This window comes from Choristoneura fumiferana, chromosome Z, assembly GCF_025370935.1.
Source record: "Choristoneura fumiferana chromosome Z, NRCan_CFum_1, whole genome shotgun sequence".
Classification (NCBI taxonomy): domain Eukaryota; kingdom Metazoa; phylum Arthropoda; class Insecta; order Lepidoptera; family Tortricidae; genus Choristoneura; species Choristoneura fumiferana.
This window is the reverse complement of record NC_133472.1, coordinates 11,974,320-11,999,002: the sequence shown is the minus strand read 5'-3', so window position 1 is coordinate 11,999,002 and position 24,683 is coordinate 11,974,320. Positions and strand designations below refer to the sequence as shown.

The 24,683-nt window shown below is 35.9% G+C and overlaps 1 protein-coding gene across 2 annotated transcripts in view; it reads right to left on the bottom strand.

The window, feature by feature from the left end:
- The window catches only part of LOC141427342 (uncharacterized), a 66,185-nt gene that overhangs the window by 5,973 nt on the left and 35,529 nt on the right, over positions 1–24,683 (bottom strand). For both annotated transcript variants that reach the window (XM_074086681.1, XM_074086687.1), the window contains exons 2-8: positions 20,178–20,407; positions 2,980–5,908; positions 2,628–2,866; positions 1,520–1,596; positions 879–1,248; positions 392–522; positions 21–170 (exon numbers count right to left, since the gene is read on the bottom strand). In XM_074086681.1, coding sequence (XP_073942782.1) covers positions 21–170; positions 392–522; positions 879–1,248; positions 1,520–1,596; positions 2,628–2,866; positions 2,980–5,908; positions 20,178–20,253 — 3,972 coding nt within the window. In that variant the 5' untranslated portion in view covers positions 20,254–20,407. The remainder of the gene's footprint in view (positions 1–20; positions 171–391; positions 523–878; positions 1,249–1,519; positions 1,597–2,627; positions 2,867–2,979; positions 5,909–20,177; positions 20,408–24,683) is intronic.

The following is a 24,683-nucleotide window of genomic DNA, read 5'->3' as shown; positions in this document are numbered from 1 at the left end:
CATTTGTAAGTGACAATTACCTTTCCAGAAGGTAGATAAGGTAAATCTCGTTCCTTCATTTGATGCATGTCGTCGAAACCTCCCATGTGGCTTTTATCCAACTCGCGGAGCATGTCCTCGCTCAGGGGTATGGGTTGCTTAGCTTTGGCGCTTTTCTGTCGGTTTACGAGCTAAAAATACAAAAAGTAATTTAGAAAATCGACTCAAAATGTTATTTTGAAACAAAGTACGGCTAAAAATATAACAGACGTTTCGCCGCGGACAGGCGCGGGTGGACTGCTATGGCGCGGTGGGGAACGAAATGTATGTGTGAGATTACTGGGAGCGCTTTTGTACCAGTTATCATGCATTTCTAACGTCACTTATTTCACTAATCATTATTTTGACTTACTACTGTGACGCCAAATATTATTACGAAGAGCAACGACGCCATTGCTATAACAATGACTGCTATACCCCACTGAGGTAAGAAGGATTCTTCGTCCGAAGGAAGTAGCGTCGGTTCTTCTCGTTTTGGCAGCACTAGAAAAAAATTACAAACAAAATATGATGGATAAATTAAAATAAAATAAATAATTCAATCAATATTACGGGACAATACACACCAATTGACCTAGTCCCAAAGTAAGCTTAGCAAAGCTTGTGTTATAGGTACTAAGCAACGGATAAATATAATTATATAGATATAGATACATACTTAAATACATATTTAACACCCAAAACCCGAGAGCAAACATTCGTATTTTTCATACAAATATCTGCCCCGACACGGAAATCGAACCCGGGTCCTCAAGCTTTATAGTCAGGTTCCCTAACCACTAGGCCATCTGGTCGTTTCATAAAAATGGTAATTAAGTGCTGAAATAAAAGAAAATTACCAATAAATTCGGTGTACGCTGGGTCCATGACAAACTTTCCGATTTCTAATTTTCCCGCAGACTTATCAATAGTTTTAGTCATTTTCTCGTTACTCTTCTTCATTCGGTCTTCATCTGGCTGATCACCCAGCATCATGTCGGGATCAAAGTCATTTGGTTCGTCTTCAACTATCTCCATAACGGAGCCAGGACTAGCCTCGTGGAGAGATTTGTGGAACAACCTTTTCAATTCAGATGTATCGACTTTCTTTTCCAAGTCATTTAGCTCTATAAAATAGTCCACCAGCACAGAGCCTTTGCTGAATCCGTCAATGCGTATACCTTTATACCATTTTTTAAGGAAATGTGATTTTGAATAGACGGAGTTGAGCTGTAAAAAAGACTTGTCGTTCGAGTAACTCATTACTTTACTAACACTTAGTAGTTAAAGTACCGAAAAAGAAAACAATTCACCATGTTTAGAAATAAACTAAATTCTTTAGCACAGTAACTTAAACGAAGCATAAATAATTAAACTAAATTAAGTATATTGTGTGATATACGAGAATCTTAATAAAACACATTATAAAATCAGTCAAGGTTATTTTGTATAACATTACATCTAGTAATTAGAGCGAATACGAAACAATTAAACATCTTACCTCGTCTTTAACGTCTTCAGCCAGTCTTTGCCATTCCACGGTATGGTGATCTAACAGTTCCGGTACCCATTTGACACCTACAAATTCAAATAAACGAGTGATTAAATAATTTTAAGCACATGCGTTAAACAGTCAATTTACTACTACTCGTAGTGACCTATCTATCTTTATCTACGTGTCATAATAGATATAAAATTTGGACACAAATCTAGCCAACTGCCAATCATCGGTTATGAAAATAAGAAGTATAAACTTAGTTTTCTCAAACATGCTCGGAAATGTATGCGTTAATGTCACGAAATGGAGACATGAAGTTCCTCATTTAACTTCTTGGCCTAGTTCATGAAGTATGTATGAAAATCCATTATTGTCCGCTGCTTTAACTTTTTAAATTTGCTTACTAACTTTTTAAATTTGCTTACTGACAAAGGAAAAATTACAGACAGCCAAACACCACTACTCTGTAAGCATTTGCGATATTGCGATGCGATGCGATGCGATGGACGGACGGACGGACGGACGGACGGACAGATGGATGGATGGATGGATGCATGGATGGATACATGGATGGATGGATGGATGGATGGATGAAGTATTTCCTCACATTGTTTGAGAAACTCTACCCCGAACTCGTCAATCAATCCCTTACTTCATGGCCTCTGCAGTAATGTACTATTCATATAGATGATCAATTTTCATTTTTATATTTTTTTTATTTCTTTCAAAATAAATATACTTTTTGAATGATCGGCGAATACTGTTATTTTTTATGGTAGTGGTATATTTTGTGCTTACAACTCTAAAATTTTAGCCTTTAATATTGAAAAATGGCGGTGATATGATTTTTTTCCTAAAAAATACCATTTTTACTGAATTTTTACATATACTACCAGTTTTTAGAACGCCATATGTAAATGGACCGTTAAAAATCATTGGAAATGTTGAAAAACTCTCCAAGAAACATATAACAATCGGTTAGAAGTCTTAAAACACCCATATATGTCTTGTACAACTAAATTTTTCAGCGTGGGGTAATGAGTTACCCCATGTGGCTGCTATGTGACCTGGCAGAGGTGTGGCCAGTAAGGGTTAAGTAAATTGCACTGACCAGAAACAATTTTGATGGTGGCGGCAAGGTCACACTCATGCCGACACACGCCAGGTGTGGTGGACGGCGGCGGCGCGGGCGTGGTGGTGGTCGTGGTGGTAGGTCGGCGGGTGATAGCCTCGGTGCTGAAGTCAGGCGCGGCACTAGTGGCTGTGGCATTTCTTTGAGCCTCCAACAATTTATCAATTGAAAATGGTGTTGTGGATGGTGTCGGCCAGCCCGTGAATTCAGTTGATGCTCTAAAATTTCAAAACAAACAATTACTTTAACTGTGCACGCATCAGAGTTATAACATAATGTAATATGCTTTTGTATTCGTAAGTTGCAATAAATTTTTAAATATTTAGTTTACCTTGTAGGCCAGCCTTTTTGAATCTTTGGAGTAACAGGACTAGGTCCACTTTCACCACCTGTTCGAGGCGTTGTGTTCTTTCTTGGTTTGCTACCAGGTCTTGAAGGGAACACTAATTTTATTCCCGAAGCTTTGGTAGTTGAGCTAATTGCAGCAACTCCTTCGGTATTGTTAATTTTGAAACCTGGTGGAAGTAAACTTGAAATGTCAGCTATTTTAATCGGTTCTATTGGAATGATTTTGTCATCTGTGGTATTGAGTTTAAAACCTGGTGGTAATAACGCGGATATGTCTACTTCAGTAGGTTTGATAGGCAACAATTTTTTTGGGCCTTCTGTTGATGGAGGTAACTTAAAGTTCTTAGGTAAAAATCCAGTGATATCGACTTTTTGGATTTTGTCTAAAATATTTGGTGTATTGATTTCTTTACTCGCTGAGTCATCAGAAACAGGAGGTTTGTATCCCGGTGGCAAAAGTTTACTTAAATCATCATTTTTTACTATGTCTTCTTGAGGTTTATTCTCTTTCAGTTTGTATTCTTTGGGGAGCAGTGATTTGATGTCAAGAAGTATAACTTTGTTCTTAGAGCTAATTCCTGATGAACGTCCTTGCGTGTTATTGATAGTTGGTTCCTCCGTATCTGTTTTGGGAGCAGACGTTGTCGTAGTTGTAGTCGTAGTAGTAGTTGTAGTAGTACTAGTACGTTTGTCTTTATATGAGAGTCTTGGCTTATAGCCCGGCGGCAGCAACCCAGCCAGGTCATCCATCACAGTTACTAAAGATGGTTTCTTTCTAGGTTTTGGTGTGGTAGAAGTAGTTACGCGGGGTGCAAATTTCTTTATCATTACGGGCAAAGGTTCAGGTGATGACCTCTCAGTTGAAGATGGAATTTGAGTGCTCTTCAAGGTAAATATGTTTACAGAAGATGGTGTCGTGGTTGTAGTTGTAGAAGTCGATGTAATGTGTTCAGTAGTAGTTTCCGTCAGTAATTCAATATTTTTATGGACTTTCTCCAATGACCCGGACAAAACAGGACCTGATAGAGCACTCGACAATTCAGATTGAATAGTATCAAGTTTATCATTTATATTTTCTGTAGATGGACTGCTAATAAGTCCATTTGTTTGTATTCGTGGATTTTTGGTAACTCGTTCCCCATTTTGTTCTTCATCTTCGTCTTCTTCCTCTTCTCCGTTTTCATCTGTTAGGACTTGTTTCTTTTCTTCTTGCTCAACCGTTGGGAATGGTAAGAAACGTGCTCCAGAAACACTACGACTAGTCTGTACAGAAGCTACCACTACCCAGTTTTCAGTAGTAACTGGAATAGACGTATCGTTTTCCATTGACGCGAATGAAACATCTGTGACTATTCCTATTTTTTTAGTACTAGGTGCATATGTTACATCAGGAATAGATATAGTTCCATTTACAACGCTTTTTGTAGTTACTACGGAAACAACTTCTTGTCCAAGGATGGATGGTGTCTCAATAGAGGTAACATCTTCTTCCGTACTAGTCATGTTATTGTTGTACCCAGTAGTTTCATTATTAGACGAGTCCTCTGTTTGATCAATAACAGTTGTATCGACAAAATGCTTAAAGTTATCATTTTCAACCGTCGTTTTACTATTTTCTTTCATGATTAGTATATCAAATGATTCTGTAGCATTTGTGTTGGATTCGTATGTAGATATTTCCGGTTCTTCAGTAGCTTCATATTCATCATACTCAGCTGTCAGTATTTCCGTTGTTGGAGTTGCTTTAGTGATTTGCTTTATTTCCCCACTTGATGGTTCATCATAATAAATATCTTCATATTCAGTATCTTCCGGTAGCTCTTCGCTTCCATTATCTTCATCAGATCCATGATTTTCTTTCAAGACCTCTGTAGTGGTTGTTGTTTTTATTGTACTGGTAGTTGATGGAGTAGGCGCTGTGTTGGCTTTCAAAACGGACATATTTATTGATATTTCTTTTGCCATATTATTCGCATCCATTGATGTGGCGTCTGGCTTGCTATCCTCTGAAGTATCGATTTTTTTGCTGCTGTTTGATTTGATTACTTGAACATCAAATGAACCTTGTGTATTCTTCATCAACTCTCTGAAAGAACTTATGTCACTAATATCATCTTCAAGCAATGGCTCTAAATCTAAAATTTCTTTATACTCTGTAGATGTAGCGTGATATGGATTTGGGTCAGCATTGGGTACCATATGTCTATTATTAAATTTCGTTCCTGAAGCCCCACCAAGGTCAGTATTTTCATCAAGTGCAGATGGTTCGTGATGAGTAAACCGAACAGTATTTGGTTTCTGCCTTATTTTGGGGACTAGCTTATTGGGGTTGTAGGTAGTAACTCTGTGATGGTCAAACAGATCTTGATTATCACTGTTAACATCTTCGTCATGGGAAATGTGACCGCTTTGGCCGTTGCTTTTAAGGCTGTTTCCTTCAAATGGAATATTTTTAAAACGTGTATTTTGTAAGTAGTCGATATCGGGGTTATTTATAGTTATTTGTCCTAAGAATGTTTCTGGTTTTGATGGATCATTCTGATAGGCTACGGAATGTATCTGTGATATATTAGGCCTCTTTGTTGAAGCTGGATGAACGATTTGGTAATTGTGAGGTAGAGCTGGCCTGAATTTTTGCCGCTGCGGGGGGCTATTGTAGTCAGGTTGATTAATATAATATTGGTTCCCAGCCTGACTCCGTCCCGTCGGTAGCTGGAAAGGTGACGGGTTCTGATTGTAATTCGGGCTTGGGAACCGGACGAAGCCGTCATTGTAGAGCGGCTGTTGCACAGGCGGCGCCACTCTATACGAGTCCCCATGCTCATAGAATGTCGGCGGTCGATTTGAGAAAAGTGGAGGTTGAACTTGAGCAAAACTTCTTTCTACCGGTGTGTAATAAAAATCGTTTTCATCTGTAACAAAAGAAATGTGGTTGAAGTTCAAATATTGAATTTTTTTGACGTTTTTGAAAGATACCATAAAAATACAGGCTTCCTCAGACATTTGAAAGTCATACAGAATACGCAGATATGCGGATGAAATATTTATAAATTCTTATCGTGATTCAGTACCAAGTCTAACGTGCATGCAAGCATTGTACATTGTAGGACTTTATTACACTGTTTGGCTGTGAGCATTATAGTTAATTTATAACATTGTATTTTACCGCGTCTTTTACACAGAAGAAAAGAACTACGTAAGTTCATAATATAGTTCTATACATAGATGCTACTGAATTGGCAAGACTATAAAAAGGACCGCCTAAATAGGAGGCTTAGTGAAAGCTTGGGATCCCCTAAATCAGGCCACAAACAACTTCTACCAATGTAGACCAACCCCGCGCGCAAAACAATAAAGTAATGGATTTCATACGATTGTTATGGAAGATCGAATAGGAATTGGGTCCCATTTAAAACCCATTATATAAATAGGCGATATCACACAAGGCAGGTTGTAATTTGCGAACACAACATTGGAATTGCTAGTGTTAATTCAGAAAGTCGATATTTATTTGGTATTTGATACAAATTGTTGCCCGCGACTATTTCTGCGAAGAATTTGTTTATAACTGTCCCGCGGCTAACTACTATGCAATTCTTCGGGATAAAAGAACCTATCCTATGTGTTAATCCTGGTTATGAGATATCTGTGTGCTAAATTTCATTTAAACTGACTGGCAAAATACCCATAGTCTACACATCCAATTTCATCCATGTAGGTATGTCCAGCCGTTTTAGCGTAAAAGAGTAACAAACAAAATGGCGCGAGATTTTCCAAAAATTAAATTGAGATCTCCAATAATAATAGTAATATAAATTCATTTATTTCGGGCAACTTGGCCTATAAAATAAATACCTTACAGACTAACATACATATTTATTATATCGTGGATTTCATTAGCGTTGCATATAAAACATCCGCACTAAATTTCATGACTGTTAACGTAATGGCTTGGTTGAGATTTCGAAGTTTTATCCTGTTCCTGTGGGAATATAGGTACTTATCAGGATCAATTTTCATCCAAATCGCACGCAATGCACATGTCAAAACCTTTCGTTTTCATTATATTATTAAATAAGATAAATAGATTTATGACTTTATTCTAAACACGGCCTGTATCTTTCAAATCGAACGAAAACTGAAGTTTACCTACCTACCGGGCAGGCGGGCAGTTCATCGTAACGTTCAAAAATCTGTTCCAGTGGGGACTTAGGCGTTTTTTCGCGCTGATTTTGAAGGTGAATGTCACCATTTATTAAAAACAAATGTGAATGACTATATACTGACTATCTTTTCAAGCTCTTGAGGTGAAAACAAATTAGTAGCTTCAATTGGTCAAAGTTCATACTTTTTTAAGTTTACAAAAAGAAGGCACCCTAGGGTATAAATATGCGTATGTATGTATGTTTATTTTAATAAATATGAAGAAATAATTATAATTTAAATACAAACAATTTTAGTTATGTACTTGTAGTTTTTAATTATGTTGAGATCGCGATTTAGGTACTTTTACGTACGTAAGTTTAGCGTTCTTTAGCGTAGCGTACTTTAAAAGTGCAGGAAAAAAACGAGTTTGAGTAGCATGAGTTACATTGACTTGAGGTTGAACCAGCGTAGCCGCTTAGGGAAAGCCGTAAAAGGTAGATAGGCAAGTCTTCCAATTCGCTCATAAATAGGAAACCCTTAATAGGTACGAGTACTTATCGTTAGTTTCATTAAATATATTGTCATTCAATATATTAACAAAATAAACTATCTCAAGTATATACATCAATAAAGATAAAAAGAATGAAAAAACAACACTAACTCCCACTGCAGAATAATCTGGTTCTAGGTGAATGTTTATTCATGCTTGAGCGCCTGTAACGAAAGCAACAAGCCCAAAGTGCAAAGTCAAGTTTTGTCTCTCAGTTATCTTGAATTGTGGATATTTGTAATGGAAAAAGAAAAGGAGTAGGCAATTGAATATTTTGCCTCTTGAACTGTGACTTGAATTTAACTTTATTTTTATTATTGTTTTCTCTTAGAGCCGGGGCAATAAACATGAATTCTCAGTAGTAGACATGAAATGGAAGCTATAAAGGGATAAGCGTTGATGCAAATCGAAATGAATTTCTAGACTATTTTTACGACCTGCGACCTCATTTGAGATCGACAAAAGTTCTCGTCCCGGAACGGTACAATAGGTTATACGTTATACTATATTCTACCTATAAATCCGAGGAAGACTAAACCAATAAATTTAAAGATAAAAATGTTTACTCCTTGTTTTACTGAAACAATACAAGGAAACAAGGAGAACGTCGAGAAAATACTCCCTGTGGCCGCAGATTGAGTCGATGCAATCTTGGTTGACTTGGCGACAGTTTAACATGAACGTGGATGTTATACAGCGTGTATTTTTGATACTACCTCAAACTGTAACCAGATGAAGATTTAAGTGCTGTGAACCGATGTCAAAACAAATTGTTAATTTAGCATTAACTACCAGACCGTAATGAATTTTTGAAATATTTTCGAGCAGCAATGTAATGCGTACAATAATTTGATAGGAGAGAGAAGCGTTCTGTGACAGCTGTCACATCAACAAGTGCGATGTTTTGAATAAAAACAAAGTAGTATCGCATAGTTATACATTGCGTGCTAATTAATTTTGTAAGGAATATAATAAGTCTACATTTATTACTAAAATATAATAATATGTGATTATTAGGGCCTTCACTAACTGCCCTTAAAGTTTGAGGTAGTATCAAAAATTCACGCTGTATACGAGTAATTAAATCAATTTAACAAATTTATCATGTGAATTTCGTAAGAACGACTGAGGATAACAAATAATGCCATACCACTTCCAAAGTCAAGTTTTATTTATTTATATGTTATTTATTTATTTATAATTAACAATAAAACAAAACATGATAATACATGAATGATACGCAGTTTAAATATGATTTATACTTCGAGCGAAGCCATACACCTAAATCACAGGTAATTAGGACGGCATACGTGTAACGGGACCCTTCCCGTACGTGATGTTTATGGAAAGGGTTTAAAAGCTCTTTATACCTACGAAGCCACCCGTATTTTAAAGCCCTATTTAGCCATAAACAACGGACATTAAATTAAAAAAGCTACTACGTACTTTTCGTTTAAAGTAACGTTTAACGGTCAAGCTCTGTACTCGGTTACGTGGAAGTACAATATTTGTATGCAAAACGTTATTACGCCTTGAACCGCGCGTACCTACAAACTTTAGTGTTGTTTTTTCATGGAAATAAACATTTTCTCGTTAAACTTCAAATTCATCCACCTGTGTATACATACAGCGTTAGTTATATTTATACCTTTTTAAAATTGCGATGGTAGCGCGTACGTTTAGTAGGAAACGTCACCTTTCGGCAAAATAATTCATCCTATACTCGTAGTTATACAACAAAAAAAACGTCGTGTCAGTTAGCATGTATGTAATACAGCCAGTTATTACATTCATAATAAAGAAAGTTATTTGATTGAGTAATTATACAATGTAGATAGTTATTTGCGTGTACCAATATATCTATACTAATATAATAAAGAGGAAAGATTTGGATTTTTTTATTTTTGAATGTTTGTTACGAATTAACTCAAAAACTACTAGACCGATTTAAAAAAAATCTTTCACTATGTTAAATTATTCCAAAGTGCCATAGGCTATATTTATTACCAGAAAAAAGGGTTCCGTACTAAAACTTCAATAATGTAACTCAAAGTGAAAAAAAGTTGCCGTAAAACATCTTTCATCGCATGCGCTGTGGAAACTATTGATGATAGAACAAAAAAATGTTCTATGATATTAAAGAATATATCAATATCTACAAAAAACTTCGCGATATCATATGCCCAACTATTATAACTATGTCTCTATCACAACTTTTCTACATTTTAAAAGTTGACAGAAATGCCGACTAAAATCAGACCATGTTACGAGTATCCATGCCTTTGTATTAATCCTTATCCAAATAAATAATTTCATATTCAAGACGGTTTCAATACTTGTAGATTTTTTGATGAATTATTCAAATGAGACATTCAATTCAAGAGATATTACGAATTTAAAAATATTAATTTAGATTTGATTAGCCAAAAAATGCATTTAACTACTTACTCAACGATGACGCTTCCCGGCTTCGCGCGGGTCGGGTATAGTCATCGACTTTATAAAGTCGATGGGTGTGAGTAAGTAGTTTTTGGGAAATGGAGCTGAAAAATGTGTGTGAAGTGCCCTTGATTAGAGACCTTTTTAGAGTTCTGTGCCCTAAGGGTTATAAAAACGGGACCCTATTACTAAGACTCCACTGTCCGTCTGTCTGTCAGTCACTAGGCTGTATCTCATGTTAACTGCCACACATTGCACAGTGCCATTTTTTGGGGAACTGAGGAGGTAGACATTAAGTAATCAAGTAGACTAAAAATACCTTCCTTCCTTCGCGCTGTCATCTTTCACCTGAAGTCCACCAGCCTCTCATATTTTGTTTTCCTGATTTTTTTTTCCGTACAACGGCAAAAACTACTGGGCACTGGCAAAATTGTCCTCCAATGGACAGAGCCATATAAAAAAAACACATTTATCAACACGCGTATAATTGCATAAATAATTATTTAATATACCGCGAAATAATAAAATTTTCTTAATTTACTTGGTCATGAATTATTGCTAATTGTAATTATATCGCATTAATATTCATACCGCCTCCTTTCAACACTTAATAATGGCCACGAAGGTACTTTGAAAAAAAAAACAAAACATTTTTCATCTCTCCTGTACGGAAAGTTCAATTTTCATGGGTAGATAGCCGGGTGGAAAATTGCGTTTTCATCTCTAGGGTGGAAAGTTTTTTTTTTTTTAATTTTTCGATTAGCCACGGAGTCGAAGATAATTGAGTTACGTCAATGACACTTTTTTTCACGTTTCGGCATGGCCATCTAGATGCACGTCGTGACTATCGTGACCAAGGAGCTTATATACAACACTGGAGGTTGAACGCCGAACATCCCTTTAAAACAAGAAATTTGATCTTTATTACGTCACAAACATATTCCATCTCTTTCTTTAGTTAGGTTAAGAAAGAGATGGAATATATAAATAAGTAATAAAGTTCAAACTTCAACGCGTTCAACCTCCAGTTTTGTAGGTATATAAACTCCTTGGTCGTGACCAACTCAATTTTTTTTTATACTCGGCCGAGGCAAGTGGCCAGGTCGAAAAGGGACCGTTGGAGGTTGGATATAAGTAAATTTAATTTACTGAATACTGAAATTCAATTTAATGATATTCTCATTTTTTGTACTATTTTACTTTCCTCACAGTCGAAATGAAAAGTAGAATGTCTAACTCGGGTGAAATTAGCCATTTCTCCTCGAATTATTGGCACTCTCAATTCGTTCGAGCGCCAGAAATATCTCAGGTGAAATGGGTCACTTTCCAATCTTGGTTATCAATCTACTATTTCTTTGTCGATTGCGGAGTAAATGTCAAACAATGTCAAATATCGCATTTTATACGCGTTACCATGCCTTCCTTCGTGTGTAAATTCCTTGAGTATGATACTTTGATGGGAAAATTAGTAAACAGGTTTTCCAGGTGATATTCACCCGCAGTTTGAAAGGTTTTTCAAAAAATCCCATGGAATCGGATATAATGTGGGACATTTACTTAAGTTTGTGTGAGAAAATGGGTTATAGGTTCGAAAACTCACTTTCTCAAAACGTACACTTTCTGTAAAAGAGCACTTTCCGCTAAATATTACTCACAAAAGGTACACTTTCCCAATTGGGGCACTTTTTCGATAGGTAGGTAAATTTTCGCAATATTGGGGCATTTTTTCGAAAGGTGCACTTTTCCAAAGCGGACACATTTGGTATGAGTATGTGCATTATTCACGCCGAAAAAATGGTAAAATACAAAAATATTTTATTTTACCTATCACAAAGGGGGTGTTTTTTTTTTGCTCCAACCCCGCTGTGTGGTGTGTCGTTAAATAGGTTTTAGAAAAATGGTAGTGGTCTTCAAAAACTATACTTTTCGACAAAATCAACAGTGACGTAAATAATCGCTCGGTGAGTTCAAACATAATGCGTCCCCCCTTCTAACTTCTGAACCTATTGTGACGGTTGAGCATTTACGGAACCCTATACTGAGCATGGCTCGACAAGCGATTGTCCGGTTTTATTAAATTAAGAGATTTATTTATTAGATTGTTCATAATTTGAGAAAGTCCACCTTCGCAGAAAATATATAAGTATTCTGAGAAAATGCACTTTTTAAAAAATGCACTAAGAAAATACACTTTCTGAGAAAATGCACTTTTTGAGAAAGTGTATAGTCTATTGGGAATTGCACTTTTATTTTTTTACGTTTCGAGAAAGTGAGCTTTTCAAGCCTGACCCGAGAAAATCTCATTGGGTACCATGGAGTATTGTGTACATATCGAAATCTACGCAGACGAAGTCGCGGGAAAAAGCTAGTTAGCAATAACTGTTTTACAGTCAACAAAAATATGACAGGGTTTAAAAATTGTTCAAGAACGCTTCGAGAGTTAAGTACTTAGGAGTACTTAATGCAAAATGAGACGAAGCATAATGATTGCTTTCAAGTTCAAAGGAAAAATGTAATGTCCTGAAAGTTATACCATGTGGGTAATCAATCCCTGCCTGTTGAATTTATTTTGGTACAATCGGTATAAACATGACGTATGGTGTGGGCGAAATGAAATCATCCATCGAATACTACTCCCCAGAGCGTAAGAGTATCGTGGCTTGACTTATTAACATACTTCAAGAAAAGGAGGAGGTTATCAATTCGGCTGTATTTTTTTATTATTATCATTTTTTTATGTTAGGTAACAAACATATGTAAAAGTATATGTATATGTAAAAGTAAGACCTATCCAACGTAACGAATGTGATCAAATGCAATTGTGTGGAATTCATATGTTGCAGAATCGCGAATAGTAAGAAACGGGAATGTATAAAAATAATGACTGTGAATAATAACGAATGTGATCAAATGTTTTTGTGTGGGATTCATATTGTACAGAATTGCGACTAGGAAGAAACAGAATTGTATAAAAATAATGACTGTGAAGAATAACGAATGTGACCAAATGTTTTTGTGTGGAATTCATATTGTACAGAATTGCAACTAGGAAGAAACAGAATTGTATAAAATAATGACTGTGAAGAATAACGAATGTGATCAAATGTTTTTGTGTGGAATTCATATTGTACAGAATTGCGACTAGGAAGAAACAGAATTGTATAAAAATAATGACTGTGAAGAATAACGAATGTGATCAAATGTTTTTGTGTGGAATTCATATTGTACAGAATTGCGACTAGGAAGAAACAGAATTGTATAAAAATAATGACTGTGAAGAATAACGAATGTGATCAAATGTTTTTGTGTGGAATTCATATTGTACAGAATTGCGACTAGGAAGAAACAGAATTGTATAAAAATAATGACTGTGAAGAATAACGAATGTGGCCAAATGAAGTTGTGTGGAATTCATATTGTGCAGAATCGCGACTAGGAAAAACAGGATAGTTTAAAAATAATGACTGTGAAGAATAACGAATGTGATCAAATGCATATTATTATGGGAAACAAATTTGGCGTAAACGTCGATTAATCCAATTCACGGTGACTACGAAAGTAAACTGATTTGAGACATTGGAGCATATCGGTTTTTAATACTTTAGCACTATCGCTAGTGATTGCGTTATTCGGCAAATTAATACCAAAAGCAACTACATATTCCTCTCTACGTGTTGCGGCAGAATACAACTGTACACTGCGAATTAGGTTATAGAAATGGAACGCATTATCTGTGAAAAATTGAGTGGAAAATTCAACGCTTTAGAAAAGGGATTTACGATTCTTGCTAAAAACAATTTATCATCAGACGAGTCCTGTCAATCAAATTCGAACTGGAATTTGGGTACGAAATTCAAATAAGATTAGCTCTATATTTGAAAAATGAATTCTATAAATCGAACCATTTATTTCATGTTCTAGCTATCATTTGGACGTTCGTAGTGACAATGCTTTTGTCAAATCTAGTACGTATCAATTATGAATTTATGACAGATTGATCAAATCGTTTTTACTGACGATTTTTCTTAACTCCATCATTGGTAACCTGCAGGTATACGACAGGTCACATAATAAGCTCTTATTAACATCAGTGATTTGTTATATGTAATTCTTAGAAGTTTTCATGACACATTATTTTAGCCGATCTTATTTAGTATCGGAAAAGGAAATAAAATTAAATGTATTTGGAAATAGGCAGATAACTAATTAAATTAATTACGGAATCACACACTGACTGATTTAATAATTTACGATAAGGTACATAAATTAAATATTTGAAATGGGATGTAAGCCATAATAGTAGTTCCTAAGTTAGTAGTTAATAGTTGTATTCTTTATATATCTGTCCATGGTAAAGGTTGCCTGGAAGAGCGATCTCTTCTCTCTCTGAAGCGATAAGGCCGCCTATTGCTCACCTTGGAAAATCTCTATGTATATACTTGTGTTTTCTGTACTGCTTATAAAGAGTTATTGTATTGTATTGTAGTTCATGCAACTGTTACGTAATAAGGGTCCTTAAAACCGAGTGTGGTTTATAAAAGGATCACATGAGTGTTTTAAGGCCTAATTACGTACAGTTGCATACATTATTTTATCTACACACATACGAGTATTAGAAGTAGGTACTCTGAAATGGGTTGAAAAACCGATGACGAATGACCTACATACTGCGCAGTACCTACTGACTTGTTTTACCAGTAACATTATTCACAGGTGTTAAAGTAATGTATCAATAACACACATTAAAACAAATTAGTGAATGTACAATGAAATGAAAAACTGGCCAAGAGCGTGTCGTACGCGCCCAGGATAGGGTTCCGTACCCATTAGGAAAAAACTAAGTACTTAATATTTTTCTAAGGATTTCATATTTTATACGGAATCTTCCATAGTTTAGGTATATTTTATACCTTAGGCTGCTATTTACTCTTAAACTACTAATAATTCTTAAGCAAACTTACCGTTAGAGTTTTATTTGAAAGTTTGATATACTTTCTACCATCCTGAATTTTTTCATATTTTTCCACCCACCGGTTTAGATTTTAGAGGAGGGGCGGGGAGGGGGGGACGCTCGATTTCAATGAAAATTTGCACTTTAAACGTGAATATTTTGCAAACAGATCACTGAATAGAAAAATTGTCTTAGCAACCCTACAATGATTTAAAAGACCTATCCAACGATACCCCTTAATATATAGGGTTAGTCGAGAAAAAAAAATCACCCCCACTTTACGTCTATTGGAGGTACCCTAAAAATGTTTTTTTTTATTTTTTTATTGTACCATTTTGTCGGCGTGACTGATATTCATATTCATGTCAAATTACAGCTTTCTAGTACTAACAGTCTCTGAGCTTACCCGCGAACAGACAGACGGACAGATATGACGAAACTATAAGGGTTCCTAGTTGACTACGGAACCCTAAAAACTATCCTAAAAATAAATATAATTTATTACACTTTTATTTTATTGCTAATATTTGATTGATTCTATGGATTTATAAATATGTTACGGTAATGCCATTGAATCGAAACAAAAGATCTGTTCACAACGCTGGCTTAAAAAAGACCTAATAACTATTATACTGAACTAGGATAAGAAAAATTAAACAATAGCTTAATTGTTTAAAAAACAGTAAGATTAGTTTGTAAGTACATACTTGAAAAGACCTAATACTCGTACGGTTGCATTTTTTAAATTAATTTAAAAGCAACAGGCACATTTACGACAGTGTTGTTATTTGGCAAATGTGTGAACTCACGTTAATTCTACATTCAAGTGTCGATTCAAACATTTGGAATTTGATAGAAGACTGCTTGCTTATTTTGGAGTAATTTATATGTTTTCTAGGCTCTGTCGAATGTAAAGAATCTAAAAGAGCGAATCCGTCATTATTTTCATAAAGATGGATTAAAAGTAAGTTTATTACAAAAATATTTTCCAGCGGCTAATTCTATTGTAGCGTAAAACATAGAAAACAAAGAACGTACCATTTTACGGTAATATAATCAAATTTACGAATAAAACTTTATATCAACTGTTAACACGACCAAATTGCGCGAAAACTTTTTTAAAAGAAAGAAACTTTTTAAAGACTTTGCTAATAAATGGAGTATGAAAAACGTTATTTCCATTTTATTCACGGGAAGGTATTGTGTGCGCGGCGCAAAAGGTGCTGGGAGAGCCTGCAATCCTCCTTGATCCGTAATTAGGAGGGCTCCTCACGTACGCACTCCAAACATTTGAGACAAAGACTCTTCGAATGATCACGGCCCCCGCGTACTGCGGCACCTAATTATAACTGTCCCCATCGACGCACGTGCTTTCAAAGTAAAGGTTTTTCCCAAAGACTGTCCCTGATTTACTTTAAACGCTGTCAAAAAAGACGGTTTTCCGTAATTGAACTTAACATTAGAACAGAACCTACGTAACAGAGGGTACTTTAAATTCGGTAAATTTAGAAGTCCTTGTTAAGACCATTGTAACTGCAAGTCCTCTCGGGCAGACGCGCCCGCTGTGTTTAGTGTTCTAGTTGTAGTTGACTAAGTTCGCAATTGATCCATTTGAGCCGCTATTGACATTTCAATTCTCAGAAACTACTCAGCAGACAACTCGATGAACAGGCTTAGTATTTAGGTAGTTAGAATAATTGTGGCTAGCATTCCTAATTGAGTCAATTATTACCTCATTCTATAAGTACAAAATACTGTGGCCTAGAATTCTATATACGTGTCAAAATCATACGCTTTTACATTGCTTTATTGATACTACAGCGCTTTTGGAAAGACCGTTATGTTGCTAAAAAGATTGAATTACACTACCTTTTTTATGAAAAATTTACTGAAATATCAAAAATTAATGAATACACCTAAATCAAACTAAATATCAAATACTTACCTATACATAAAAAAGCAATAATTACTTTTTTTAAACTTATTTAACCTGTAACGTTACATACCTACCTAAACTTATTGCAGGGTCATATCAAAATGATATTACAACGATACCTTTCTTGGCGCTATGGTGTTTCTTAAAAAGACTCTATAATACTCTATTGTATCTTATTTAGCGGTAACTTCCCTTAGGCATATAAAAATATCACTAAATTAGTGTCAACTAAAGGTCCTGGTCATAGAATAGGCGGAACATCTGAATAATATATTTTATGTAGCATGGCGGCCTGTCGCACGTGGGCGACGCCCGGTCGCATTGTCCGCCTACGGACTTTCGGCTCAGACTTTTGCACCATTTTACTCTTATTATGCCGTGTATTAGGTATATCATGTAAGTACAATTTATTCTACTAAAAATCAATCACGTCGACATATTGGTTTGGTTAAAAAATCTTAAAGTTTCAAATAATTTATTGAATCAGGCGTTACTTTGCGGAGGTCCATATCAATGAACTAAAAGAATTTCCTTGCTCACCCGCGACCTTACGATAGCAAGCTTATGCAAAATATGCGTGTTCATGCAGTTCTTCCACCTCCACACTGTAAGAACACACACAAATCAGACAAACCCATCAATCACCACCACCACACTACACTGACGCGTTTCGAACTCAACCAGAGCTTACCTTCAGAGAGACTAACGAACCACAACCACCGTTTTAATTTGTCACTGTAAGTCCCTAAGTACCCACATATATTTTATGAAACAACACAAAACTACCCACTAATTATTAATAAATGTTTTAACCGTTCTTCAAAACTACCTTGATTTTTATTTATTTACTGTCAAGGCATGTTTTATTAACTACCATTGCTGAAATTAGATCCAAGCCGTAGCAAGGCCAAATACTGTAACACAATAATGTAACACTTCATACGAATCTGAGTCCGATAAAGAATGATTTAATTCTTGCCTTGACAGTAAATAAATAAAAATCAAGGTAGTTTTTAAGGATGGTTAAATTTTTTATTAATAAGTAGTGGGTAGTTTTGTTTTGTTTCATAAAATATATGTGGGTACTTGGGGAGTTACAGTGACAAATTAAAACGGTGGTTGTGGTTCGTTAGTCTAACAACTGGTAGCATGGTGTACGGTTATGTCACTCTGAAGATGAGCTCTGGTTGAGTTCGAAACGCGTCAGTGTAAAGTGGTGGTGGTGATAGATGGGTTTGTGTGATTTGTGTGTGTTCTTACAGTGTGGAGGTGGAGGAACTGCATGAACACGCATATTTTGCATAAGCTTAGCTATCGTAAGGTCGCGGGTGAGCAAGGAAATTCTTTTAGTTCATTACAGTTTCAGGTTTTTTACATTTTTAAATGTATTCGTAGTGAAGTAAGAATACGTATATTTTAAAACAGATATCGTTGCTAAATTATATGTAGTACAAGGCCAGCGGGCACTGAGATAATTAACTAGAATGCTGGATACGTTTTTCCAATCATATCGAAACCACTATATTCCTGCTGCCCTAGAAAGCACTTACTCGAATTAGTTCTGTGGAGTTTCGTACCTATATTCGTTTGACGATATGATGCGAGTATCCAACCAAAAAATAATCATTATTCAGTTTCCCGTTAGTATCGGGCATTTCTATCTACTGATGTACCCTGAGTTTATCTCTCCGATTTCAACAAAATTTGGGAGGTAGACTCAGTCCATGATTCCGATTTGTGACAGTCGATGATGTTTCCAGCTCGGAATCATGGCCTGAGTCCACCTCCTAAATTTTGTTGAAATCGTAGAGATAAACTCAGGCTACAACGGTATCTAGAAATGCCCATCTACTATTTTCAATCTCTACGCACGAAAAGGAGTATTTATTTTACTTGTTCGAAGCTTTTTAACCCCTGACGAAACGAAAAGGTTAAGTATTTGTTTGGTCAGTCTGTCTGTTTTGTCTGTAAAGTCAGTCTGGCAGTATCCTCATAGCTCTAGTTAATTATTCAAGTTAACTATGATAGTACTCATAAGGTAAAAATCAAGTTCTAAGTTGTTTCGGAAAAAACTGATTTGGTATTAATATTTTAAAAAGGATTATTTTTTCTTGGTAGCTGAGATAACTGGTGTTTCAAAAGTATTAACTTAGATGAATGATTGGTCTCGCGCGCTCGCTCGACTAGATACCGCCGGCGTACTTGTCAAACGCGGCAACAAATAGTACGCCGAATTCGGCGTACCCGAGCCCGAGGCGAGTCAGTCGCGTTGCAAACTGCGTAAGGTGCATGTACCGAATGTTTTGTTAAATTTTGGTCATAAACCGAAGTAAAATGCCAGTTTGCGCAGTGAAACTGTGTAAAAATAATACTACAAGAAATAAGAAGGACACTGGGATCACGTACCATCAGTAAATATCGTATAATTTCGAAATTACAAAATAAAATAACATGAACCCTAAACGCCATTCTGTGTTGCCGCGTACACAAGAATCAAATTCCCCGTGGTTGAGATTTTAATAAATTAAATTTTGTTGTTATCATTATTAAATGATGATAAATATTTAATAACTTATTTTATTTAAGTATCTAACGTAATTATTACATATACATAACCTAGTTCTATATTATTTTATGTTTATCTTTGTGATATATTATTATATACTGAAGGTGTATAAATTGTTACCCGACATTATTTAATTAAGGGGTGAATGGGTGTGTGTGAAAATTAAAATGTTTTTCGTCTTCCCATTCAAAAAGCCCAATCAGCTGATTTACTTAGGTATTATGGGAAACGAAAAAAAAATTTTTTTCCTATTTCTACCCATTTTCCTGAAATGTTAACTTTTTACCCGACGGCCCGAAGGCAAATCCTTAGAAAAATATTACTTAATTTTATCGTAATGGCTACGGAACCCTATTTCGGGCGTGTCCGACACGCTCTTGGCCGGTTTTCTTTATCAAGTTAAATCATTTAACTTCATTATAGTGACAACGAATTCCGTAGTGAATTAAAATATTCTGTCCTAGTTATCTTTGAATTGCTTCAAGACTGATAAAAGTTTAAAACTTCGTGATCTCATTGGATAACTTTAAGAGAAAGGATTTTTTACTTGTTCCTGTTACATTTGCCATACATTTATTAAGCGGTTCACGTACCTTGACACTGTGTGTCCTTTATTATAAATAACAGGAATGCAGCGATGGTGACAAATCTCCAACGTCGTCGCACCATTTTTGTAAACTTTTCTACCGAATCATTGAGATTCTACGATATTAAAGTAATTTATAAAAGTTCGTAGTAAGTCCCGCCAACTTTTGAGCTTGCCATATTCGATGGCGTCGGCGCGGTCATTGGTCACATCTACACCATACTCGAAGCATCAAATCTGAAACAAAGAAAACAATTTTTATTTCATTGATAAATAAATAATAATAACAAAAATCTGTTCAAAAATGTGTACATAATATATTAAGACGTATTAATATGTTAGGACCACATTTACATTTGCAAATTTTGTAGTACGGAATCAAAATGAACGAAGTCGCAGCATCAGTTCGAAATAAACAAAACTGGTCGTTTTAATTTAATTACTCTGCTTATTGATTGACAGTATAATAAACTGTAACAAATGGACATCGTCCCCAGTGTCAACTTTGAACAATGGCAAAATTAATAACGGAAATTCTTACTGACGACTAATAAACTCAGGTCGCGAAATAATATTTTAGGATATCGTGTCCCTAATAGATTCGGGAAAACCGACTACTAACTTTACGTGACAGGTCTCAGAAGTTAGAACTGTCCGAAAGCAGCAACAAAGAAGGATGCCGTCAGAGTTATCGTTGCGACGAGAACGACGCCCAAACTTTGCCATCTTAGCCACGCCGCTGTTTACAATTCAGAACGGTCATTATTCCAGCTAAATAGATATTACTACACACTACAATACTTTTAGTGAAAACGTACCTACTTATTTTGGAACTTAATATAGTAAGTAAAAGAGACTAGCAAAACAATAGGACTAAGTACTACTTTATAATGGGTTATCCTGACGTAAACAATTCTATGTTACTATTATTTTTTGCCTGTATATAACCGTTTAAAAAAGACTAACGTAACTAAGTTACGTAGGCTTTGTTCAAATCTGGCAGGTCCAGTTTTCTTTTTATGAGTTGCGTAGCAATTGAACCGGTTACACGGGCTCGTTACGGGAACCTTGTCTAATAATGTACAGATAATGAGCTAACAGTGGAATGTTTGCGTAATAGGCATTGGTAATAACACTGTTAATTTTATCTGTCTCGACAACTTTTAATATTAATTTGTAATGAACCCTCTCTTTGTGTTTAGCTTTTTATTACGTTACAAGCCTCAAATACCTATTTCAACTGTTTAATTAGAGGTGTGATCTACGACATACATTTTATCTATGACCTACCAACTATCTTTAAAGTTGTTTGTGGAAGCTCAGATAATTTTTATAAAGTTGAAAGTTCTTGCAATATTTTGGGCAAACGAAGCGACTACTCGCTGAAAGGGTCAAGGAACATATCGCAGCTGCCATGAACCGCCAAGTGGGTAAATCAGCTATAGCCGACCATTTTTTGGAGTGCGGACTTAACGATTGGATTGAGTTTCACAATCCTAAGGTCCTCTCTACTGAATATCATCATTACTACTCCAGAATAGTGCGTGAAGCGGTTGAAATAAAGAATTAAGTACAGGACTTTTTTCTTTTTTTTCTTCGGGTGGAGCGATTTTTTTTGGGTTTTATATGCTGAATTGTGCTAAAAAGTTGCGATTTGTTTAAAGGTTTATGAAAAAAATTAGTAACGCACTAAATGTACCAAAAATTGAAATTAAATGAACTGTCAAAACTACCAATTTTCGTTTAAGTATGTAGGTATATGTGACTTGTAACACGAAACTGTATGTATTGATACAATTTTTGATTCAAGTTGATGTCCCATCACTTTTAAACATAAACAATATTATTTATTTATTTTTGCGAAATTACGAAAAATCATATAAAAATCAAATCTTTGAGGTAAGGTAGAAGGTTAAATCATATGCCGAAAAATAATATTAAAATATTTAAATAAGAAACTAGTCCGTATACAAGTCTTAGAGGTATTCGAGACTGATAATTAAACTACTTTTTTTTTCTCCATACATAGACTGCATATTCGCCCGCTGGATTGGTCATTTCATTATTTACGCTAATCACGGCACATTTCAAATTCGGCGAATATACGCCGGTGACTCTATTCGAGGAGCATTATCAGCCGTTTTATTCACATCAATTAAACAAACTCACTGTGGATGACTCTTTGACGTCCCTTGTTTGTATTTTTCTACAGCTGTTGCGAAGCGCAGTCTCGCGATGCTAAGTAGGTAGCAAGTGACTAATTGCAACCAATGCTTCTGCATGGAGCAGTTAGTGAACCGTGTGGTGACGCTGCGTCTACGTCAGAGCACGTTGGGATGCCGCCGGCATGCCGCGCTAGAAAGCGGCGGAGTGTCACACTTCGCCGAGCAATTTCTACGGCCCACAGTGCGGCATGCATCTACGCCTTTTTAAAAAGGGCACGTCGCACATTTGTCAATCGATTTGAACGTTTACGGAGCACGCTTTGTCAAAGGTGAGTTAAGTCTTATTTAGTCGCATTGGAAAGCCTTAACGGCTCTTAAAAGGGTTATCATCGTTTTGTCATTCATATGTTTCCTAAAAGAGATATTTTGGACTCTGTTGTAGCTGTTAATGTCTAAAGTCACCTGAGAAGAAAGTTAGTCTCATCTAAAAAGCTGCTTTTCACGAGGTTGAAATTTTAATGTGGCAAGAGCTCAGCTCATGGAATGTATATTTACTTTATCTTTTCTGTAACCTGGAACGTGTCATCTGTCTTATGCTTAAGTATAAGGTCAAGATAATTTTCGAGCTAAGTCAAAGTTAAAATATCTTTTTTTTTATACAGTATAGGCTTGCGTTTGGCCACAATCACGCCTGATGGAAAGCGAGGATGAGGCCTACGATGGAGCACGCTTGCCTAGTAAATGCTCATTCACCCTGGACTTGAAAGCAGCCAAATTGTAGTGTTCAGGAAACACAGTCGCAGGCAGGGACTTCCACTCTTTTGCTGTGCGGTTGATGAAGGAAGAGCGAAAACGCTTTGTGCGGATTTTTGGAATACTGACAACGTAAGGGTGGAGACCCCGCCTACTTCTGGTCGACCTGTGGAAGAAACGAGCAGGTGGAATAATACAACTTGAATATTAATGTATTAATGACAAGAGATTTGAAGTTTGTTAACTGTTTGAGCAGTATCTTTTTTTGGAATTTTGTTATAAAACCTTCCCAGAAACGACTTTTTGGTTTTAGCCAGTCTGTAAGATATAACTTTATGCTTCCCTGTGTTTCTAATAGCCTTTGGCTTATCGTCTTAAGGCGTCCAAATTCTACTGTTTTTGAAACAAAAATTAAGTAACTGCTAAGTTGACCTTTTAGTTTTTATACTGTAGTATGATGAACTATGTGTTTGGAAATTAGAGGTACCTACCTACAAAAAATATTTACTAAGACTGACAAGACCTCACAAATGATTATGGCTCGAGTGAGCGTAAAAGACAAATAAAAACCGGATATATGACAGTTATTCTCAGACATAGTATAGGTTGAGTATAATAATTATAACTTGAAATAATGGGGAAAAAATAATCAAACCACGCCCGTTGTCCGTATCAGCTTGAGATCTAATCTTTCATTGAAATTTCTAATCTTTCATTCATGAAAATAGTACCTATGTCGGTTTCCAACAAAACGTTTGAACGACCGATCTAGGCTAGCAAAAGCCAATGATCCCTTTGGAATTCAGAGTTGGCTCACCGGTGAAGATCGTTATGCTAGTATTGAAATGCCGGAGCCAATGTGCCTGAGTATCATGCTTTGTACGGCCTTTTCAAGTCGCATGCTGTAAGCCTATAAATTGCACGCACAGAAAAAAAACAGGCCCCTTTTTTTTAAAGCGAATGCTGCCAGTGCTAAGTCAACTATAGATTGAATGCGTACAACGTCGACATTGATGTAAATGTTGTTTTTGATTCGTGAAAAATAATTACAGTGAAATTAAGTTACCTATTAATTGTTCCAAAAAGCACATTACACAACAAAAGCAGTCTGTTGCATACAAACTACGTAAGCACCAATGAGCGTGTCTTAGGCAGATTTAAATAGCCACTGTTGTGGAAGTTACGAGACGCTCTCACGGTCGATGTACTGCCGTGTGTGGTGCCCACTATTTGGGTCACGTTTGGTTAACAGATTATTGTTTACGACCTCAATAAGTGTCAATTTACCGCTATTACCTACGTAATTTGAAATTTGTTTATAGCTACAGGCAAGCAAATAATGGCTTATTTAGATATTCACGTGACAAAAATACAGTTGCATTTTGGCAAATTGATCTGAGAGAAACGGATATTTAGAATCGTACCTAATTATGTGCAAACATCGCAACAGAAAGCGTCAGTCTCATCGTTTTTTGCCAAGGACCTATCCAAATAAGCCTCAACCACTTTTTCACGGTAAAATAATTATCATTAAGTAGATGATTTGTGTGCACAACTTTAGCTCCGGTTGCTCGCTTTTGCATTTCCCCTGCATT